The sequence below is a fragment of the Carcharhinus amblyrhynchos genome, chromosome 35 (assembly GCF_965287045.1).
Source record: "Carcharhinus amblyrhynchos chromosome 35, sCarAmb.v2.hapA, whole genome shotgun sequence".
NCBI lineage: Eukaryota > Metazoa > Chordata > Chondrichthyes > Carcharhiniformes > Carcharhinidae > Carcharhinus > Carcharhinus amblyrhynchos.
The window spans coordinates 14,792,320-14,809,801 of record NC_137358.1 but is presented as its reverse complement, the minus strand read 5'-3'; the positions used below and the strand labels follow the sequence as shown (position 1 = coordinate 14,809,801).

At 48.9% G+C, this 17,482-nt stretch overlaps 1 protein-coding gene across 1 annotated transcript in view; it reads right to left on the bottom strand.

Annotated features, from left to right (window-relative positions):
• Positions 1–7,319, bottom strand: part of foxred2 (FAD-dependent oxidoreductase domain containing 2) — a 31,732-nt gene extending 24,413 nt beyond the window's left edge. The window contains exons 1-3 of the mRNA XM_080217311.1: positions 7,220–7,319; positions 4,630–5,184; positions 19–270 (exon numbers count right to left, since the gene is read on the bottom strand). Coding sequence (XP_080073437.1) covers positions 19–270; positions 4,630–5,162 — 785 coding nt within the window. The 5' untranslated portion in view covers positions 5,163–5,184; positions 7,220–7,319. The remainder of the gene's footprint in view (positions 1–18; positions 271–4,629; positions 5,185–7,219) is intronic.
• Between the last annotated feature and the right edge of the window lie 10,163 nt (positions 7,320–17,482).

The window sequence follows — 17,482 nt, the reverse complement described above, 5'->3', positions numbered from 1 at the left end:
TGGTCACACCTGACTTACCGGATGTCACCAACATAGTGAGTGGCCCAAGCCAGCCGCACCCGGGACCGGCTCAGCATGTGGATGAAGTTCGTCACTCCTACTATGTTGTCAGCCGTCTCAAACGCTGCATTGCCCCGGCCCAGGATGAGGACCGTCTGTCCGACAAAGTGGTCAGGGTCCACAGAGATGCTCTCGTAGCCCTCGGTGTACTCCGAGCCTGGAAAATCAGGCACATTGGGCACCCAGATCCCAGTCGCAACTAACAGGACGCTGGAGGGAGAGAGGGTAACAGAAACAGTCAGCTAGCCATTAACATCTAAAGGGCACTTTAATCCTCTGCCCAGCGTTCACCAGGGGCTGGCAAACAATGAGATCAGGTCAGTAAATGCTGGAAAATCTCAAAGGGTCAGCCAGACTCCAAACATGTGCTTTATTCGCTCCCCACAGATGCTGTCAGACCTGCTGAGATTTTCCAGCATTTTCTGTTTTTGTTTCCGATTCCAGCATCTGTGGTATTTTTCTTTTATTTTACTGAGGTCAGGTTAATAGACACTTTGGTGGGGGGAAATATTTTACCACCCACCCGTCACGGGAATCGTAGCAGGCAGGGGTGTGTGGTGGGGGGCAAAGTCTGTTGACCGTGGGTGAGATTTTTCAGTTTTGAGCACAGCCTGCAAATTACGAGACGGTAGGCAAACCACAGATATGAAAGCTGTTTTCTTTTAAACACAACTTGTGGAACGCCTGGAGCTGTTTTGGTTCAACAGCCCGTAATGAGGCAGAGTACAGGAATGAGGTAGAGAATCTGGTGAACTGGTGCGATGACAATAATCTCTCCCTCAATGTCACAAAATGAAGGAGATTGTCATCAACTTCAGAAAGTGTAGTGGAGAACATCCCCCTATCTACATCAACGGGGACAAAGTAGGAGTGGTCAAAAACTTCAAGCTTTCAGGTGCCCAGTTCACAACGGTCTGTCCTGGTGCCCCCATACCAACACTATAGTTAAGAAAGCTCACTTTCTCAGGAGACTAAGGAAATTTGGCATGTCAGCTACGACTCTCACCAACTTTTACAGATGCACCATAGAAAGCATTCTTTCTGGTTGTATCACAGCTTGGTATGGCTCCTGCTCTGTCCAAGACTGCAAGAAACTACAAAAGGTTGTGAACGTAGCCCAATCCATCACGCAAACCAGCCTCCCATCCATTGACTCTGTCTACACTTCCCACTGCCTCAGAAATCCAGCCAGCATAATCAAGGGCCCCAAACACCCCAGACATTCTCTCTTCCATCTTCTTCCAACGGGAAAAAGATACAGAAGTCTGAGGTCATGTACCAACCGACTCAAGAACAGCTTCTTCCTTGCTGCCACCAGACTTTTGAATGGACCTACCTCGCATTAAGTTGATCTTTCTCTACACCCTAGCTATGACTATAACACTACATTCTGCACTCTCTCCTTTCCTTCTCAATGAGTGGTATGCTTTGTTTGTATAGTGCACAAAAAACAATACTTTTCATTGTATACCAATACATGTGACAATAAATCAAATGAAAATGAAAGGATTTAACTTTTACCTGGATTAGGGCTAATGCAACTCACAATCCTAGACTGGATACATCAGAAACCTCGTTGATCTCTCTCTCTCACACCTTCTTCAATACAACTCAGATCAAGTATTTAATCCTGTCAGTGCTTCCGAGAACCCTTCCCTCCTGTACAAAGCTCCAAATCCAACCTCCTGCCTCCTTCTCCAACCTTGTTCGGCTGAATATAAGCCTTAAATGTTCTACTCACGAAGCCTTCCCAAAACATTGCAGCACTTTCACAAGGTAAAAGGAATCAGCCATGCCTCGCTGGGTAGCAGCACTGATTCAGTTTAAATTAATGAAGGATATAAGTTTGAGGTCTTTGGATAAAACACCTTTGAGTCAGCCTAGTGTGACCCTGAGGGAGTGCTGCACTGTCAGAGATGCCATCTTGTGGATGAGACATTAAATCAAGGTCCCAACAGCTCTCTCAGGAGAAGGTAATGAATCTCATGCCCTGGCCAACATTTATCTCCCTATCAACAGCACTTAGACTGATTGATCATTGTCGAGTTGCTGTTTGGGGCGATTTGTGATTTAAAAGATTTTGAGAAGAATCAGTAGGGCAGAAAGAGAGAAATGTTTTCTGTTGATTCGGGAGTCATGGGGAAGGAACGAGAGCTTAAAATCAGAGCTGGGTACTCAGGAACAATCATTGTGGCATGGTGGCGCAGGGGGTTCGCACTGCTGCCTCACAGCGCCAGGGACCCAGGTTCAATTCCAGCCTTGGGTGGGTGACTGTGAGGAGTCTGCACATTCTCCCCATGTCTGTGTGTGTTTCCTCTGGGTGCTCCAGTTTCTTCCTACAATCCAAAGATGTGCGGGTTAGGTTGATTGGCCAATGCTAAATTGCCCCTTAGTGCCCAAAAGATGTGTAGGTTAAGGGGAATGGCAGAGTAAATATGTGGGGTTATGGGGTTGGGGCTGGGGCCTGGGTGGCATGCTCTGTTAGAGACTCAGTGCAGGCTTTATGGGCTGGGTGGCCTCTTGCTGCATGGATTCTGTAGGGATACTATGATTGGAAATACTTCTTAATGCAAAAGACGACGGAAATTTGGAACACATTTCTAGAGAAAGCAGCAGATGACAACTCAAAATTTGTAAGTGACAGACTTTTACTAGTGAAGGAGATGAAGGAATATGGAGCCAAGGCAGTGGATGGTGTCTGATGTGGATTAGCCATGAATTGGCAGCCGAATGGCTCCCTCCTGTTCCTAAACAGAGACTACAGATATTTCTCCCAATGAAAGCAGAATTATCTCTCCATTACAGCGCAGTGAATGGTGGATAAAATGGTCACAACACAGAGGAAGGCCGTTCGTTCTGTCATGTCTGTGCCACAACACTGCAAGAGAATCTCAGCTTGTCAGCACACCTGCCCCTTTCCCCCCATTGTCCTGCAATTCTTTTATCTTCCATTAATTATCCAATTTCCGTTTGAAGTCCCCAGTTGGTCCTGCTTTCGCTACACTCGCAGACAATAAAAGTCTGTCACTTATAAATTTTTTGAGTTGTCATCCACTGCTTTTCCCAGAAATGTGTTCCAAAATTCCACCATCTTTTTCATTAAGTGTTTCCGATCACAGAATCCCTACAGGCCAGCAAGAGGCCATTCGGCCCATCGAGTCCGCACTGAGTCTCCAACAGAGCACCCCACCCAAGCCCCAACCACATAACCCCACTTATTTATCTTGCTAAGCCCCCAAACCTACTCATCTTTTGGGCACGAAAGGGCAATTTAGCATGGCCAATTAACCTAACCCGCACATCTTTGGACTGTGGCAGGAAACTTATGCAGACACGGGGAGAACGTGCGGACTAGATCCTAATATTTCTGTTGCAATAAAGCAGTTTTTCCTCACCACCGCCCCCCCCCTTTTGCAATGGGAACAGGTTCTTCTTTCCTGCTTTGTCCAGACCCCTCACATTTTCCAACAGTTCATGCATGTCCACCCTAAGCCTTCCCTTCACGAGAACAGCCCCAGCCTTTCCAATCTTTTCACCTAATTTAAGCCCCTTCAATCCCTGGAAGTATCCTTGTCAAGCTGTTCTGCATCCTCTCCAATGCAGGCCCAGACCAGAATCTCCAAGGTATGTTATGCAGTTAGCCTAGACCTTTTACATTTGATCTTAGCATTAGGATGAGCAAAAGGTGTTTCACTCCAACTATGATTTAAGTGACCCACGAGGAAGCTTTTATCAAAACAAACTTTATTTAAGAACACAGGTAGAATATTAAAAAAAACATTATTTTTACTGATAAAAATAGTTAGACATGGCAAAGCATAATCTTTAACAGCTAGCTATCTCTGTTATTCCAATTTAAAGCAACAGACATAAACATAAATCCCTTCTATAGAACCAGTCAGCACAGAATCCAAAGATGCACACATGATGCTAAACCCTCAACACTTCTGGACAGAGATCCAAACAGCAATCTTCAAAGAAGGATATATCTTCAAACTACCAAAACCTCAGAAAAGTAAATCCAATCTCCAGCAGCTCCCAGAACCGAGACAGAAAAGGTTACCTTTCTCTCTGCAGATTCCACAATAGCAACTCTCAGAGAAAGGTCCACTCTCATACAGCTAAATCTTCAAAAAAGACATTTATCTCCTGGCAGATTCCAGTTTCCAACATCAGAGAGGGAAAAGAGAGACACTGCACCTTCTTAATTCCAAAAGCAGCATCTAAACTTGAATATTCTGCGTAAGCCCAGCTTCCCTGTCACGTGACCATACCTGCTAATTATCCCAATCATGTCCCACTCTGCAAAATCCCAGGGGAAAACAGCAGAACAGCATTAGTTCAGATTGAAACCAACATTCTAGACAATAGAAGGAATAATACTGCTGCAGCAACAATACAGGATCCCAGTGACACAACAGCTTGGATAAAATGGAAGGGACAGCTAGAAATATCCTGTGCAGAAATACATTACTTAAAGGTACAGTATCGTCACACTCCATTGCCTTCCTGAAACTCTCTGCCAGCAGCATGAACGGGTATCAGCAGGGGTAAGACTAGGGGACGTACCTACATCTGTAATGGTTGTCATTCTGATCTGTCAGGAAGAAATAGTGCCCACTCCAGGCTGTGGGGTCCCTCTCGGCTTCGATCCACGTTATCGTAGTGTTGTACCGAATCTTCAGATCAAACCTCTTTGTGAAATTGTTTAAATAGTGCACCATGGTGTCAGCGTGAGGAAAGAAATCTTTGGCGTAGTTTTTGTAGAGCAGCTTGTCGTCGTGGCTGAGGAGCGAGTTCCAGTCGTGGCGGAGGTTAAACTCCTTGTTCTGCTTCCCAGTGAATCGCTTGTTAATGCTGATGAGCTTCCGATGGCGAGGATAATGAACGAAGAAACTGCCGGAGAGGTTGCTGCGCTCAAAGACCAGGTAGTGTCTCTGGGATTGCTGCAGAAAGTAAGCAATCTGCAGGCCACCCGGACCTGCTCCAATTACACAGTAGTCAAGGTGCAGGTAGTCTGTTGGCACAGCTCCGTAGGCAGAGGTAAAGGTGATCCATGCCACAAGTGCAGCAAAGGTACAACCCACTGATGGTTTTGGCATGTTGCTCCCGGACCATCGATCCCTAGCCAAATAGATAGAGGTAGATATTCACTGTAAAGCAATATAATGTACTCCCAGGGCAGTTCACAAGGAGCGCCACTCTGTTGGGAAGGCTGCTGGGAAGGACTGTTGCTCTGCTGGAGTGCAGCTCTGTCGGAGCATCAGTTCAGCAGGAACATAGTTCAGATGGAAGGGCAGTTCAAAGAGAGCACAGCTCTGTCACACCCTGTGAAGGGGGTAATGTGCTTGAGGGAAACAGGTGACATTGGAATGAAGCTTTGAACCACAGCTATTTCTCAATTCATGTCTGGGCCTGTTGTAGACAAATCACAAATGGTTGATTGCCACAACTATTCAAAAACCGCATCATTCCTGTGTTTTGTAACTTCTAAAATGATACAAGACAAAGGAGATAGGAGAAATCACAGAATCCGTAGAGTGCATTTGGTCTGTATTGACTCTCTGACAGAGTATCTTACCCACACCCTCTCCTGCGCCCTTTCCCCTAATCTACACATCTTTATAAACTAAGGGGCAATTTACCATGGCCAATGCACTTAACCTGTGCATCTTTGGCGTGTGGGAGGAAACAGGAGCATCTGGAGGAAACCTATGCAGACACTGGGAGAATGTGCAGATCCCACACAGTCACCCAAGGCCAGAATTGAACAGCAGACCCTACACTGATCCCTGAGGCACACCGCTGGTCACAGGCCTCCAGTTTGAAAAACAACCCTCTACAACCACCCTCTGGCTTCTGTCAAGAAGCCAATTTTGTATCCATTTAGATACCTCATCCTGGATCCCGTGAGATTTAACCTTATGCAACAACCTACCATGTGGTACCTTGTCAAAGACGTTGCTAAAGTCCATGTAGACAACATCAACTGCACTGCCCTCATCTACATTCTTGGTTACCCCTTCAAAAAATTCAATCAAATTTGTGAACATGATTTTCCACTCAAAGCCATGCTGACTGTCCCTAATCAGCCCTCGCACCTCTAAATGCCTGTAGACCCTGTCTCGGATTACCTCGGCATTGAGGTTATCTGTGCCAGTAACAGTCATGATACCACATTTTGTAAAAAGCATGGTGATGTGCAAGACACCATTGCTGCAAGTTAGAGGCTCAGCAAGGCCACACAGCAAAAAAAGATCAGAATTGGCATGAGAACATCAAGCTGAAGGCAAAGGCAGCATTGGGTGGCACGGTGACACAATGTTTAGCACTGCTGCCTCACATCATCAGGCACCCGGGTTCAATTCCGCCCTAGGGTCACTGTCTGTGTGGAGTTTGCACGTTCTCCCTATGTCTGCATGGGTTTCCCCCAGTTTCCTCCCACAGTCCAAAGATGTGCAGTTTAGGTTGGTTGGTCACATTACATTGACCCTAGTGTCAGGGGGATTAGCAGGGCAAATATGCGAGGTTACGGGAATAGGGCCTGGGTGGGACTGTGGCTGGTGCAGACTCAATGGACTGAATGGCCTCCTTCTGCACTTCAGGGATTCTGTATGCAGATTAGGTTGATTGGCCATGGAAAATTGGCCCTTAGTGTTGGGGTCCCTGGCACTGTGAAGATCCAGGGCTAACCACTGTGCCATGCCACCTATCCTGATGCCCATCTCACTGCCAGCTCCAGATCAAGGCTCTTGCAGGAAAGTTGGCATGACATGAACAAAATAATGGGATTAAGCAACAAAAACAAGAACACAGGAAAATCTCAGCAGGTCTGACAGCACTGGCCAGGAGACACACAGGAGTCAATGTTTCCACTCAGAGACTCCAAATCACAACTGATTCGGGAGGTGGGAGTGCGAGCATCGGGGATGGGCTGTGGGGGGGCGGGGGGAGGATGGGGTGATGGGCTGAAGGGCTGAAGGGGGGGTGGGCTGAAGGGGGATGGGATGAGGGGAGATGGGTTGAGGGGGGGTTGGGGCGGTGGAGGGATGGGGTGAGGGGTGATGGGGGGGTTATATCCTGTCAGCGCCGCCTTTATCCAGGCCCTGAATCCCGGGTGTAAAGTTACAGCGCTGCCCGTGTAAGAATCCATACCAACCTCCAGGCCGCAGCGCAGCTCCTGTCCCCGGCCTTTGCTCTAGGCCCCGGTACACATCAACCCCAGAGCCTCCGCCATCAACCCATCGCCGCCTCCTTTCTCCCGGGCCCCGCCTCCTCCCCGGACCACGCCTCCTTTCTCCCGGGCCCCGCCTCCTTCCCATGGGCCCCTCCGCCTCCCCCCGGGCCCCGCCCCTAGTCCATCCGGGCCCCGCCCCCTCTTACTTCCGGGCCTCGTCCTTTTCCCAGAGCCTCGCCCTCTCCCCGGGGCCCTCCCCTCTCCCCGGCCCCGCCCTCTGACCCGCGCCCCGCCCTCTCTCCCTCGTGCCCCGCCCTTCTCCCTAGAGCCCCGCCCTCTCCCCTGGGCCCCGCCCCTATCGCCCATCACGTGGACCAGGCTGTTGTGCATCAGGTTGGCGGCCTCGCGGCGCGACCTAGCGCGCCCCCTAGTGTCAGGGCCGCTATTGCAGCGCCTGGAGGAATCACAGGAGATTCGGCCCACCGCACTCATGCTAGCTCTCTGATAGAGAACCATAATGATTGCATGTTTTCCGTGAGGGAACCAGAGAAGCAGGAGCCCTGAGAGCAATATCTAATTTCTTCTTGAAATCAGGTAATATTTTGGTCTCAACTACTTTCTGTGGTAGTGAATTCCACACATTCACCACCCTCTGGGTGAAGAAATTTCTCCTCACCTGAGTTCTATCCCTTATCCTCAAACCCTGACCCCTAGTTCTGGAGTCCCCCACCATTGGGAACATTCTTTCTGAATCTACCCTGTTTAACCCTGTTAGAATTTTGTAAGTTTCTAAGAAATCCCCTCTCACTCTTCGAAACTCCAATCCTAACCGATTTAGTCTCCCTTCATCTGACAGACCTGCCATCCCAGGAATCAGCTTGGTAAATCTGTGCCTTCTGCTTCATAGAATAGATTCCCTACAGTGCAGAAGGCCATTTGGCCCATCGCATCTGCAGTGACTCTCTAACAGAGCATCTTACTCAGGCCTTCTTCCCGGTCCTATCCCTGTAACACTCATGTTCTCATGGCTAATCCACCTAATCTATACATTTTTTGGACACTAAGGGGCAATTTAACATGGCCAATCTATCTAACCTATACATCTTTGGACTGTAGGGGAATTCTTTCGCCAATTGGAACAATTTCTCCTGGATTATTCTTTACAACCCCTTGTGATTGTGGATATCCCTATCAAATATCTTCCTGACCTTGTCTTCTCCGAGAAAAAAATATCCCAACCTGTGCAATCTATCTACATAGCTGATCCCTGGGACCATTCTAATTAATCTTTTCTGCGCTCTCTCTAATACCTTCAACATCTTTCCAAAAGTGTGGTGCCCAGAATGGGATGCAGTCCTCCAGCTTTATACAATCCAGAAGCAGAATATTGCAAATGGTGCCAATCCAAACTAAAAACAGAAAATGCTGCAAATAATCCGCAGATCAGGGAGCTCATGTGGAGACAGAAATAGAATTAACGTCTCAGAACTGATGAAAGGTCATCAACAGAGCTGCCCAGGATGAATTTTGACAAAAACCCATGCATCTCTCTTCCGAACTTCTTTGCAAATGTCCATTCCCGAAAAGAGGCGGATATCAGTTTCTTTCCTACCACAGCTACCACGAGGATAGTGTGTGGATGAAGAAGACTCCAGACGTGTAGGAAGGATCTGACAGGGAGTGCCTTTCTCCCCACCAGCCAATTTACATCTTGGTGCTTTGTTTGAAAATTCTAGCGATGAAGTATTCTGCTCACTGGTTTTGACAGCCTGCCCAGGGAACCATCCGACAGAATCTGCCATCTCCTTCTCCCTCAGGGTCTCGAGGATGTTATATACAGACCATCTCCTGATGGGCTTGCGGTCAAAGATGTTATTCTACACAAAGCTTCCCACAAGATACAGGTGGTACAGCACAGACCGACTCCTTGGAGCATTTGGTGGTAAGTTGACCAGACCCATTCTTCTTACACCGAGGTCAAGTAGCTCCTCAGCGCTCGATGTTTGCCTGCTAAGGGTCCACGTTTGGTACAGATGTATGTACGTACACACACACACTATTATATGCACAAACATATTAATATATACATCACATAGGTGGCATGGTGGTACAATGGTTAGCACTGCTGCCTCACAGCTCCAGGGATCCAGGTTCGATTCCCAGCTTGGGTCACTGTCTGTGCAGAGCCTGCATGTTCTGCCCATGTCTGTATGGGATTCATCTGGGTGCCCCAGTTTCCTCCCACAGTCTGAAAGACGTACTGGTTAGGGTGCTAAATTCTCCCTCAGTGTATCCGAACAGGTGCCGGAGTGTGGTGACTAGGGGATTTTCACACTAACTTAGGTTCAGAGAATAGAGATTTACAGCATGGGAACAGGCCCTTCGGCCCAACTTGTCCATGCTGCCCATTTTTTAACCATTAAGTTTATCCCAATTGCCCGCGCTCGACCCATATCCCTCTATACCCACCTTACCCATGTAACTGTCTAAATGCTTTTTCATAGATCCCAACAGTACACAAGGCGGCCATTCAGCCCATCGAGCCGGTACTGACTCCAACCCCACCCAGGCTCTATCCTATAACCCTACCCTACTAATCCCCCTGACACTAAGGTCAACTTAGCATGGCATGGCCAATCAACCTTTCAAAAGACAAAATTGTACCTGCCTCTACTACTACCTCTGGCAGCTTGTTCCAGATACTCACCACTCACCTTCTGTGTGAAAAAATTGCCCCTCTGGACCCTTTTGATCTCTCCGACTCTCACCTTAAACCTATGCCCTCTCTTATTAGACTTCCCTCCCTTTACCTTTGCACCTTTATCGCAGCGTTAATATATGCCTACTTGTGACACTAATAAATAAACTTTAAACTTAAAACCCACCTCTTTGATAAAGAATTTGATGAGCACATTACAATCCTAGATTGTACTTTCTACCTCCCCTGAGAAATGCTTTGAGATTTGTTGCTGTGTTAAAGCTACTGTTTAAATGTTGTTGTTATTGTAGTTGTGAGAGTGGTGGGGAGAGTTAGTGCCTGTAACATGATCTAACCTTTGTTGAAATTGACCAGCAGCAGCTCGTGATTGGAACGGTAATAAAATCTGAGCTCACAAAGTGACTGAGCACAAAACCGGAGCCAAGGGTTAGTCAGCAGTTTCCTATTGTTGGAACCTTGGTCTATCGTGACACAGCAAAGTTTGCTTGGGCCTCTACTGACTCAGCAGAGTACGAACTAGATTGGACTGACGGCTAATCAAATATTGAATCAGCAAAACATGTCTGTGGAGGCCAGAACTAGGGGAGTGCAGAGATTTCGGTTTGGGATTAGAGGAAGTCACAGAGACAGAGAGGGGCAAAGTCCAGAAGGACAACAATGATAAGACATTTATCATTTATATTGAATTGTGATAGGGGACTTTCACCTGTCCATATCTGCTAGATATTGTGGTGCTGGGAAAGTGGCTTTTATTGATTGTAAGACTCAAAGGTGGAGATTTCTGTTGTTGCAACTCAGTGTGTTTGTCTTGGCTTCTTGCCCAGGTCAATTGGCCTTGCTAACTTCAGGCTGACGTGTCTCACTGTTCATATAGACATAGACAAAGATGGATCGATCAAACCAGGCCTTTGCCTGCAGACTGTGCACACAGCTGTCAACATCCGGCCTGCATGGCCCACATTACCTTACCTGCAGGATTGGCAAACCTTCATCACTCCAGCCCTGGTACAATGTTAACCTCAAAGCAATGGACTTGCCTTGGCTGAAAACAGTAAAACTGGCCAAACAAAATATAGGGCAGCATCACCGAGCCTCAGTCCACCGCGACCATAAGTTCCCCAGCCCACCCCCTCCCCAGCCCCCTTCCCTGTTGTTCTACCCCATTGCAATATCCAATTAGCTCTCAAACTGTGTTGGCAGTTATGGTCCTAGCCACATCGAGGAATATGTCAATTGCTTTTCCAATGAGAGAGGTTTGCGTTTCCACAGCACCCTTCAAGGCCTCTGCACATCTCCAAGACGATCGCACACTTGTGAACTGTACTCCATGTTGTATTTCGGAAACAAGCTGCCATTTTACACACAGCAAGATCCCACAAACATCAGTGTGATAATGGCCAAATAATCTGCATTCCCTCACTACTGAAACTCTGACACTGCGGCACTCCCTCAGCACTGACCCTTCGACAGTGCGGCACTCCCTCAGCACTGACCCTTCGACAGTGCGGCACTCTCTCAGTACTGACCCTCTGACAGTGCGGCACTCCCTCAGCACTGACCCTCTGATAGTCCGGCACTCTCTCAGTACTGACCCTCTGACAGTGCGGCACTCTCTCAGCACTGACCCTTCGACAGTGCGGCACTCCCTCAGCACTGACCCTTCGACAGTGCGGTACTCTCTCAGTCCTGACCCTCTGACAGTGCAGCACTCCCTCAGCACTGACCATACAACAGTACAGCACTCCCTCGGCACTGACCCTCTGACAGTGCGGCACTCTCTCAGTACTGACCCTCTGACAGTGTGGCACTCCCTCAGCACCGACCCTCTGACAGTGTGGCACTCCCTCAGTACTGACCCTCCGAAAGTGCAGCACTCCCTCAGTACTGACCCTCTGACTGTGCGGTGCTCCCTCAGTACTGACCCTCTGACAGTTCGGCAGTTTCTCAGTACTGACCCTCTGACAGTTCAGCATTTTCCCAGCACTGACCCTCTGACAGTGCGGCGCTCCCTCAGTACTGACCCTCTGACAGTGCAGCACTCCCTCAGTACTGACCCTCTGACAGTGCGGCACTCCCTCAGTACTGACCCTCTGACAGTGCGGCACTCCCTCAGCACTGACCCTCTGACAGTGCGGCACTCCCTCAGTACTGACCCTCTGACAGTGTGGCACTCCCTCAGCACTGACCCTCTGACAGTGTGGCACTCCCTCGGTACTGACCCTCTGACAGTGCGGCGCTCCCTCAGCACTGACCCTCTGACAGTGCGGCACTCCCTCAGCACTGACCCTCCAACAGTGCAGCACGCCATCAGTACTGACCCTCTGACAGTGCGGCACTCCCTCGGCACTGACCCTCTCACAGTGCGGCACTCCCTCAGTACTGACCCTCTGACAGTGCGGCACTCCCTCAGCACTGACCCTCTGACAGTGCGGCACTCCCTCAGCACTGACCCTCTGACAGTGCGGCACCCCCTCAGCACTGATCCTCTGACAGTGCAGCACTCCCTCAGTACTGACCCTCTGACAGTGCGGCACTCCCTCAGTACTGACCCTCTGACAGTGCGGCACTCCCTCAGCACTGACCCTCTGACAGTGCGGCACTCCCTCAGCACTGACCCTCTGACAGTGCGGCACCCCCTCAGCACTGATCCTCTGACAGTGCAGCACTCCCTCAGTACTGACCCTCTGACAGTGCGGCACCCCCTCAGCACTGATCCTCTGACAGTGCAGCACTCCCTCAGTACTGACCCTCTGACAGTGCGGCACTCCCTCAGTACTGACCCTCTGACAGTGCGGCACTCCCTCAGCACTGACCCTCTGACAGTGCGGCACCCCCTCAGCACTGATCCTCTGACAGTGCGGCACCCCCTCAGCACTGATCCTCTGACAGTGCAGCACTCCCTCAGTACTGACCCTCTGACAGTGCGGCACTCCCTCAGTACTGACCCTCTGACAGTGCGGCACTCCCTCAGTACTGACCCTCTGACAGTGCGGCACTCCCTCAGTACTGACCCTCTGACAGTGCGGCACTCCCTCAGCACTGACCCTCTGACAGTGCGGCACTCCCTGAGTACTGACCCTCTGACAGTGCGGCACTTTCTCGGTACTGACCCTCTGACAGTGCGGCACTCCCTCAGTACTGACCCTCTGACAGTGCAGCACTTTCTCGGTACTGACCCTCTGACAGTGCGGCACTCCCTCAGTACTGACCCTCTGACAGTGCAGCGCTCCCTCAGTACTGACCCTCTGACAGTGCGGCACTCCCTCGGCACTGACCCTCTCACAGTGCGGCACTCCCTCTGTACTGACCCTCTCACAGTGCGGCACTTCCTCAGTACTGACCCTCTGAGAGTGCGGCACTCCCTCAGCACTGACCCTCTGACAGTGCGGCACTCCCTCAGTACTGACCCTCTCACAGTGCAGCTCTCCCTCCCACTTTCGTGCCCTTTCCCTCTGACAGTGGCACAGTGGTTAGCACTGCTAAGTGCCAGGGCCCCAGGTTCAAATCCAGCCTTAGGTCATTGTCTGTGTGGATTCTGCACATTCTCCCCATGTCTGCATGGGTTTCCTATGGGTTCTCTGGTTTCCTCACACAGTCTGAAAGATGTGCAGGTTTGGCTGATTGGCCATGATAAATTGCCTCATGATGTGGAGATGCCGGCGTTGGACTGGGGTAAACAAAGTAAGAATTCAACCAGTGGAAATAATTTCCTCTTATGTAATCACTCTTTATGATTTTAAATGTCTCTTTCAAACCTCGTCATAGCCTTTTCTGCTCTAAGGAGAACAACCTTCTCCAGCCTCTCTACATCACGGTCATCTCATCCACGGAACAGTTCTGGTCAATTTTTATTTATTGCTCCAAGGGACGAGGCCAGTATTTATTGCCCGTCAGTAAATTCCCTTGCCAAGGTGGTGTCTTTTTGAACCGCTGCAATCCATGTGTGGTGTAGGTACACCCACAGTGCTATTAGGGAGGGAGTTACAAGATTTTGACCCAGTGAAGGAATGGCCAATATATTTCCAAGTCAGAATGGTGTGTGACTTGCAGGGGAATTTACAGGTGGCGGTGTTCCAAGGTGGCAGGGAGTAGCACAGTGGCACAGTGGTTAGCACTGCTGCCTCACAGCGCCAGGAATCTGGGCTCGATTCCCGGCTTTGGTCACTGTCTGTGTGGATTTTGCACATTCTTTCTGTGTCTGTGTGGGTCTCCTCTGGGTGCTCCGGTTTCCTCCCACAGACATGCTGGTTAGGTGCATTGGCCGTGCTAAATTCTCCCTCAGTGTAGCTGAACAGGCGCTGAAGTGTGGCGATTAAGGGATTTTCACTGTAATTTCATGACAGTGTGAATGCAAGCCTACTTGTGACTAATCAATAACCTTTACTTTTACTATACTTTCCCTTGTGTCTACTGCTTTTTTGTGGGTTGCCAACTATGATTCAATGTACTCCTGGAGGTTTCATCACATAACAAGCCCCCCACACACCTGCCATTAGTTGGCCAACACATCCACACTTGTGACTAACTACCTTCTAACTCCAATTGGAAACCAAAAAGATTCACGACCCAATGGGATGATGCTTTACTGTCAGCTTTCTTCCCCACAATTTTCAAATCTGGTAAAGAGAAATGTTCAAACAAAATATCAAATAACAATCTTTTTTAATGTCCCAATCATTTTTCTCCACTGCATACAGCTGGATATTATTCTTCAATCCAGAAGATTCCAGGCCGACCCTAGTTTTTGCCCTGTTTTTGCCCAGGATCTTGGGTTCATGTCACACTTTGTGTAACCTCCACCATTTGGTCTGGGCTTGCAAAATCTCACTAACTGCCCTGGCTGGTGACAATACACATCTCTTTGATCTGTGCTTAACCCTCTCTCCTCTCACATTGTCTGTACCTGTAAAGGCTTGGTTACCTGTAAAGACTCGCATTCCAACCATTATCTTGCAATTGAGTCCATATATGCCTTGTTTGTGAACCCAACTCTCCACTCACCTGATGAAGGAGCAGCGCTTTGAAAGCTTGTGATACCAAGTACTCCTGTTGGACCTGAACCTGGTGTTGTGAGACTTCTTACTTTGCCCTTCTAGGTGGCAGAGATCCTGGGCTTGGAAGGTGTTGTCGAAGGAGCCTTGCTGGATTGTTGCAGTATCTCTTGGAGATTGTACACTCTGCTGCCACTGTGCGTTGGCGGTGGAGGGGATGGGTGTTTAATGCGATGGGTGGGGTGCCATTCAAGCGAGGCTGCTTTGTCCTGGACGGTGTTGAGTTTCTTTAGTGCTGCTAGAGCTTCAGTCTCTTCTGCACGCTCTCCGAACCATTCATGCCATTTCTAAAATGCATTGGGCTCAATTGCTGGAATTTTACCACCTCGTCCGCCTCGGAATCAGGGCGGGCATGGCTTACAGGACCAAATTCTCCATTGGCCTCAGGCAGGATTTTATGAGCCTCCCCTGAGTGAGGTTGTAAAATACCGGCCAATGTGCAGCTGGGACTGTACTAGAATTTCATCAACATTGAGCCTTTCATATTCCCGCTATTTATAAAGCCCAGGATTCCATATGTTTAGTCAGCTGCTTTACTAATCTCTCTCTCCGTAATCAAGTTCCATGTACAGACATAAAGCTTAGACTTATTCCTTTAAATCAGATTGGTTTGAGGGGTAAATAAGCAGAGGCTTACACAATAGGAAGCATTACTTCACCAGATTGTTGTTTTAAAGTTTATTTATCAGTGTCACAAGTAGGCTTACATTAACACTGCAATGAAGTTACCGTGAAAATCCCCTAGTCGCCACATTCCGGCGCCTGTTCACGTACACTGAGGGAGAATTTCGCACGGCCAATGCTCCTAACCAGCACATCATTCGGACTGTGGGAGGAAATCAGAGCACCCGGAGGAAACCCACACAGAGACAGGGAGAATGTGCAGACTCCCCACGGACAGTGACCCAAGGCAGGAATCAAACCCCGGCCCCTGGCGCTGTGAGGCAGCAGGGCTAACCACTGTGCCACCGTGTCACCCTGTTGTTGTAGGTCCCAAGGTGTTGAGCTACCTAACTGCTCCGAGACAGCAATGCCTTCCTTGATCCACAGTAAAGGGTGATGGGTGTTTGGCTGAATAACGACAGTCATCATTCGACTTTTTAATTCCAGATTTTTATTGAATTCAAATTTCATCATCTGGTGGGATTCAAACCCAGGTCCCCAGAACATTTCCCTGGGTCTCTGGATTGCTAGTCCAGTGACTGTACCACCACACCACTTTCTCCCCTGTCTCAACCCAAGCACAGATGAATGTTGATCTGGATATGGAGAGATTTTCTTATGAAGGGAAGTTGAGATAGTTGGGTTCTGATGAAGGGTCATCCAGACTTGAAACATTGGCTCTATTCTCTCTCTCCACAGGCATTGTCCAGCCTGCTGAGATTTTCCAGCATTTTCTGTTTGAGAAGGATTGGCCTATACTCACTGGAGTTTGGAAGACTGAGAGGCAGACTTATTGAGACATATGGGATTCTTGGGGGCTCGACAGAGTAGATGCTGAGAATCACAGAATCCCTACAGTGCAGAAGGAGGCCATTCAGTCCATCGAGTTCACACCAACCATAATCCCATCCAGGCCCTATTCCTGTAATCCCACATATTTACCCTATTAATCCCCGGACATTAAGGGGCAATTTAGCACGGCCAGCCAACCTAACCCACACATCTTTGGAGCGTGGGAGGAAACCGGAGCACCCGGAGGAAACTCACGTAGACACGGGGAGAATGTGCGGACTCTGCACAGGCAGTGACCTGAGGCTGGAATTGAACCCAGATCCTTGGCACTGTGAGGCAGCAGTGCTATCCAGTGCGCCACCGTGCCGTCCCTAAAAGTGGTTCTGGAAATGACACTTCAAAGAATACTTCATTGGCCGGAAAGCCAATGCTGCCAACTCCACTCAATGTGGAACCCGAGGACAGCTGAGCTCTGTTATCCTAACATTTAGTCATTGTTAGAGGTCAGTGTGACTGGTTAAGTCTAGATCCTCATCTGGCTTTCGCCCAAAGGCTGATGGTCTCAAATAGGGAAGGAAACATTGGTCACGCCATCCCAAATGTGCACATGATCAGATTACAGAGAGCGAAACTGACCCCATGCCTTAGTTTGCTTCTCCTTTACAGGAGGTAATTTCAATGGTAAAAAAAAATTGCAATATGCTGTTGTGCAGAGTGACCTGGGTGTCCTTGTGCATGAATCACAAAAAGTTGGTTTGCAGGTCAACAGGTAATTAAAAAGGCAAATGGAATTTTGTCCTTCGTTACTAGAAGGATGGAGTTTAGAAACACTGAGGTTATGTTGCAACCGCATAAGGTGCTGGTGAGGCCACATTTGGAGTACTGTTTTGGTCCCCTTACTTGAGAAAGGACATATTGGCTCTGGAGGGGGTGCAGAGGAGGTTCGCTAGGTTGATTCCAGAGTTGAGAGGGTTCGTTTACGAGGAGAGACTGAGTAGAATGGGGCTATACTCATTGGAA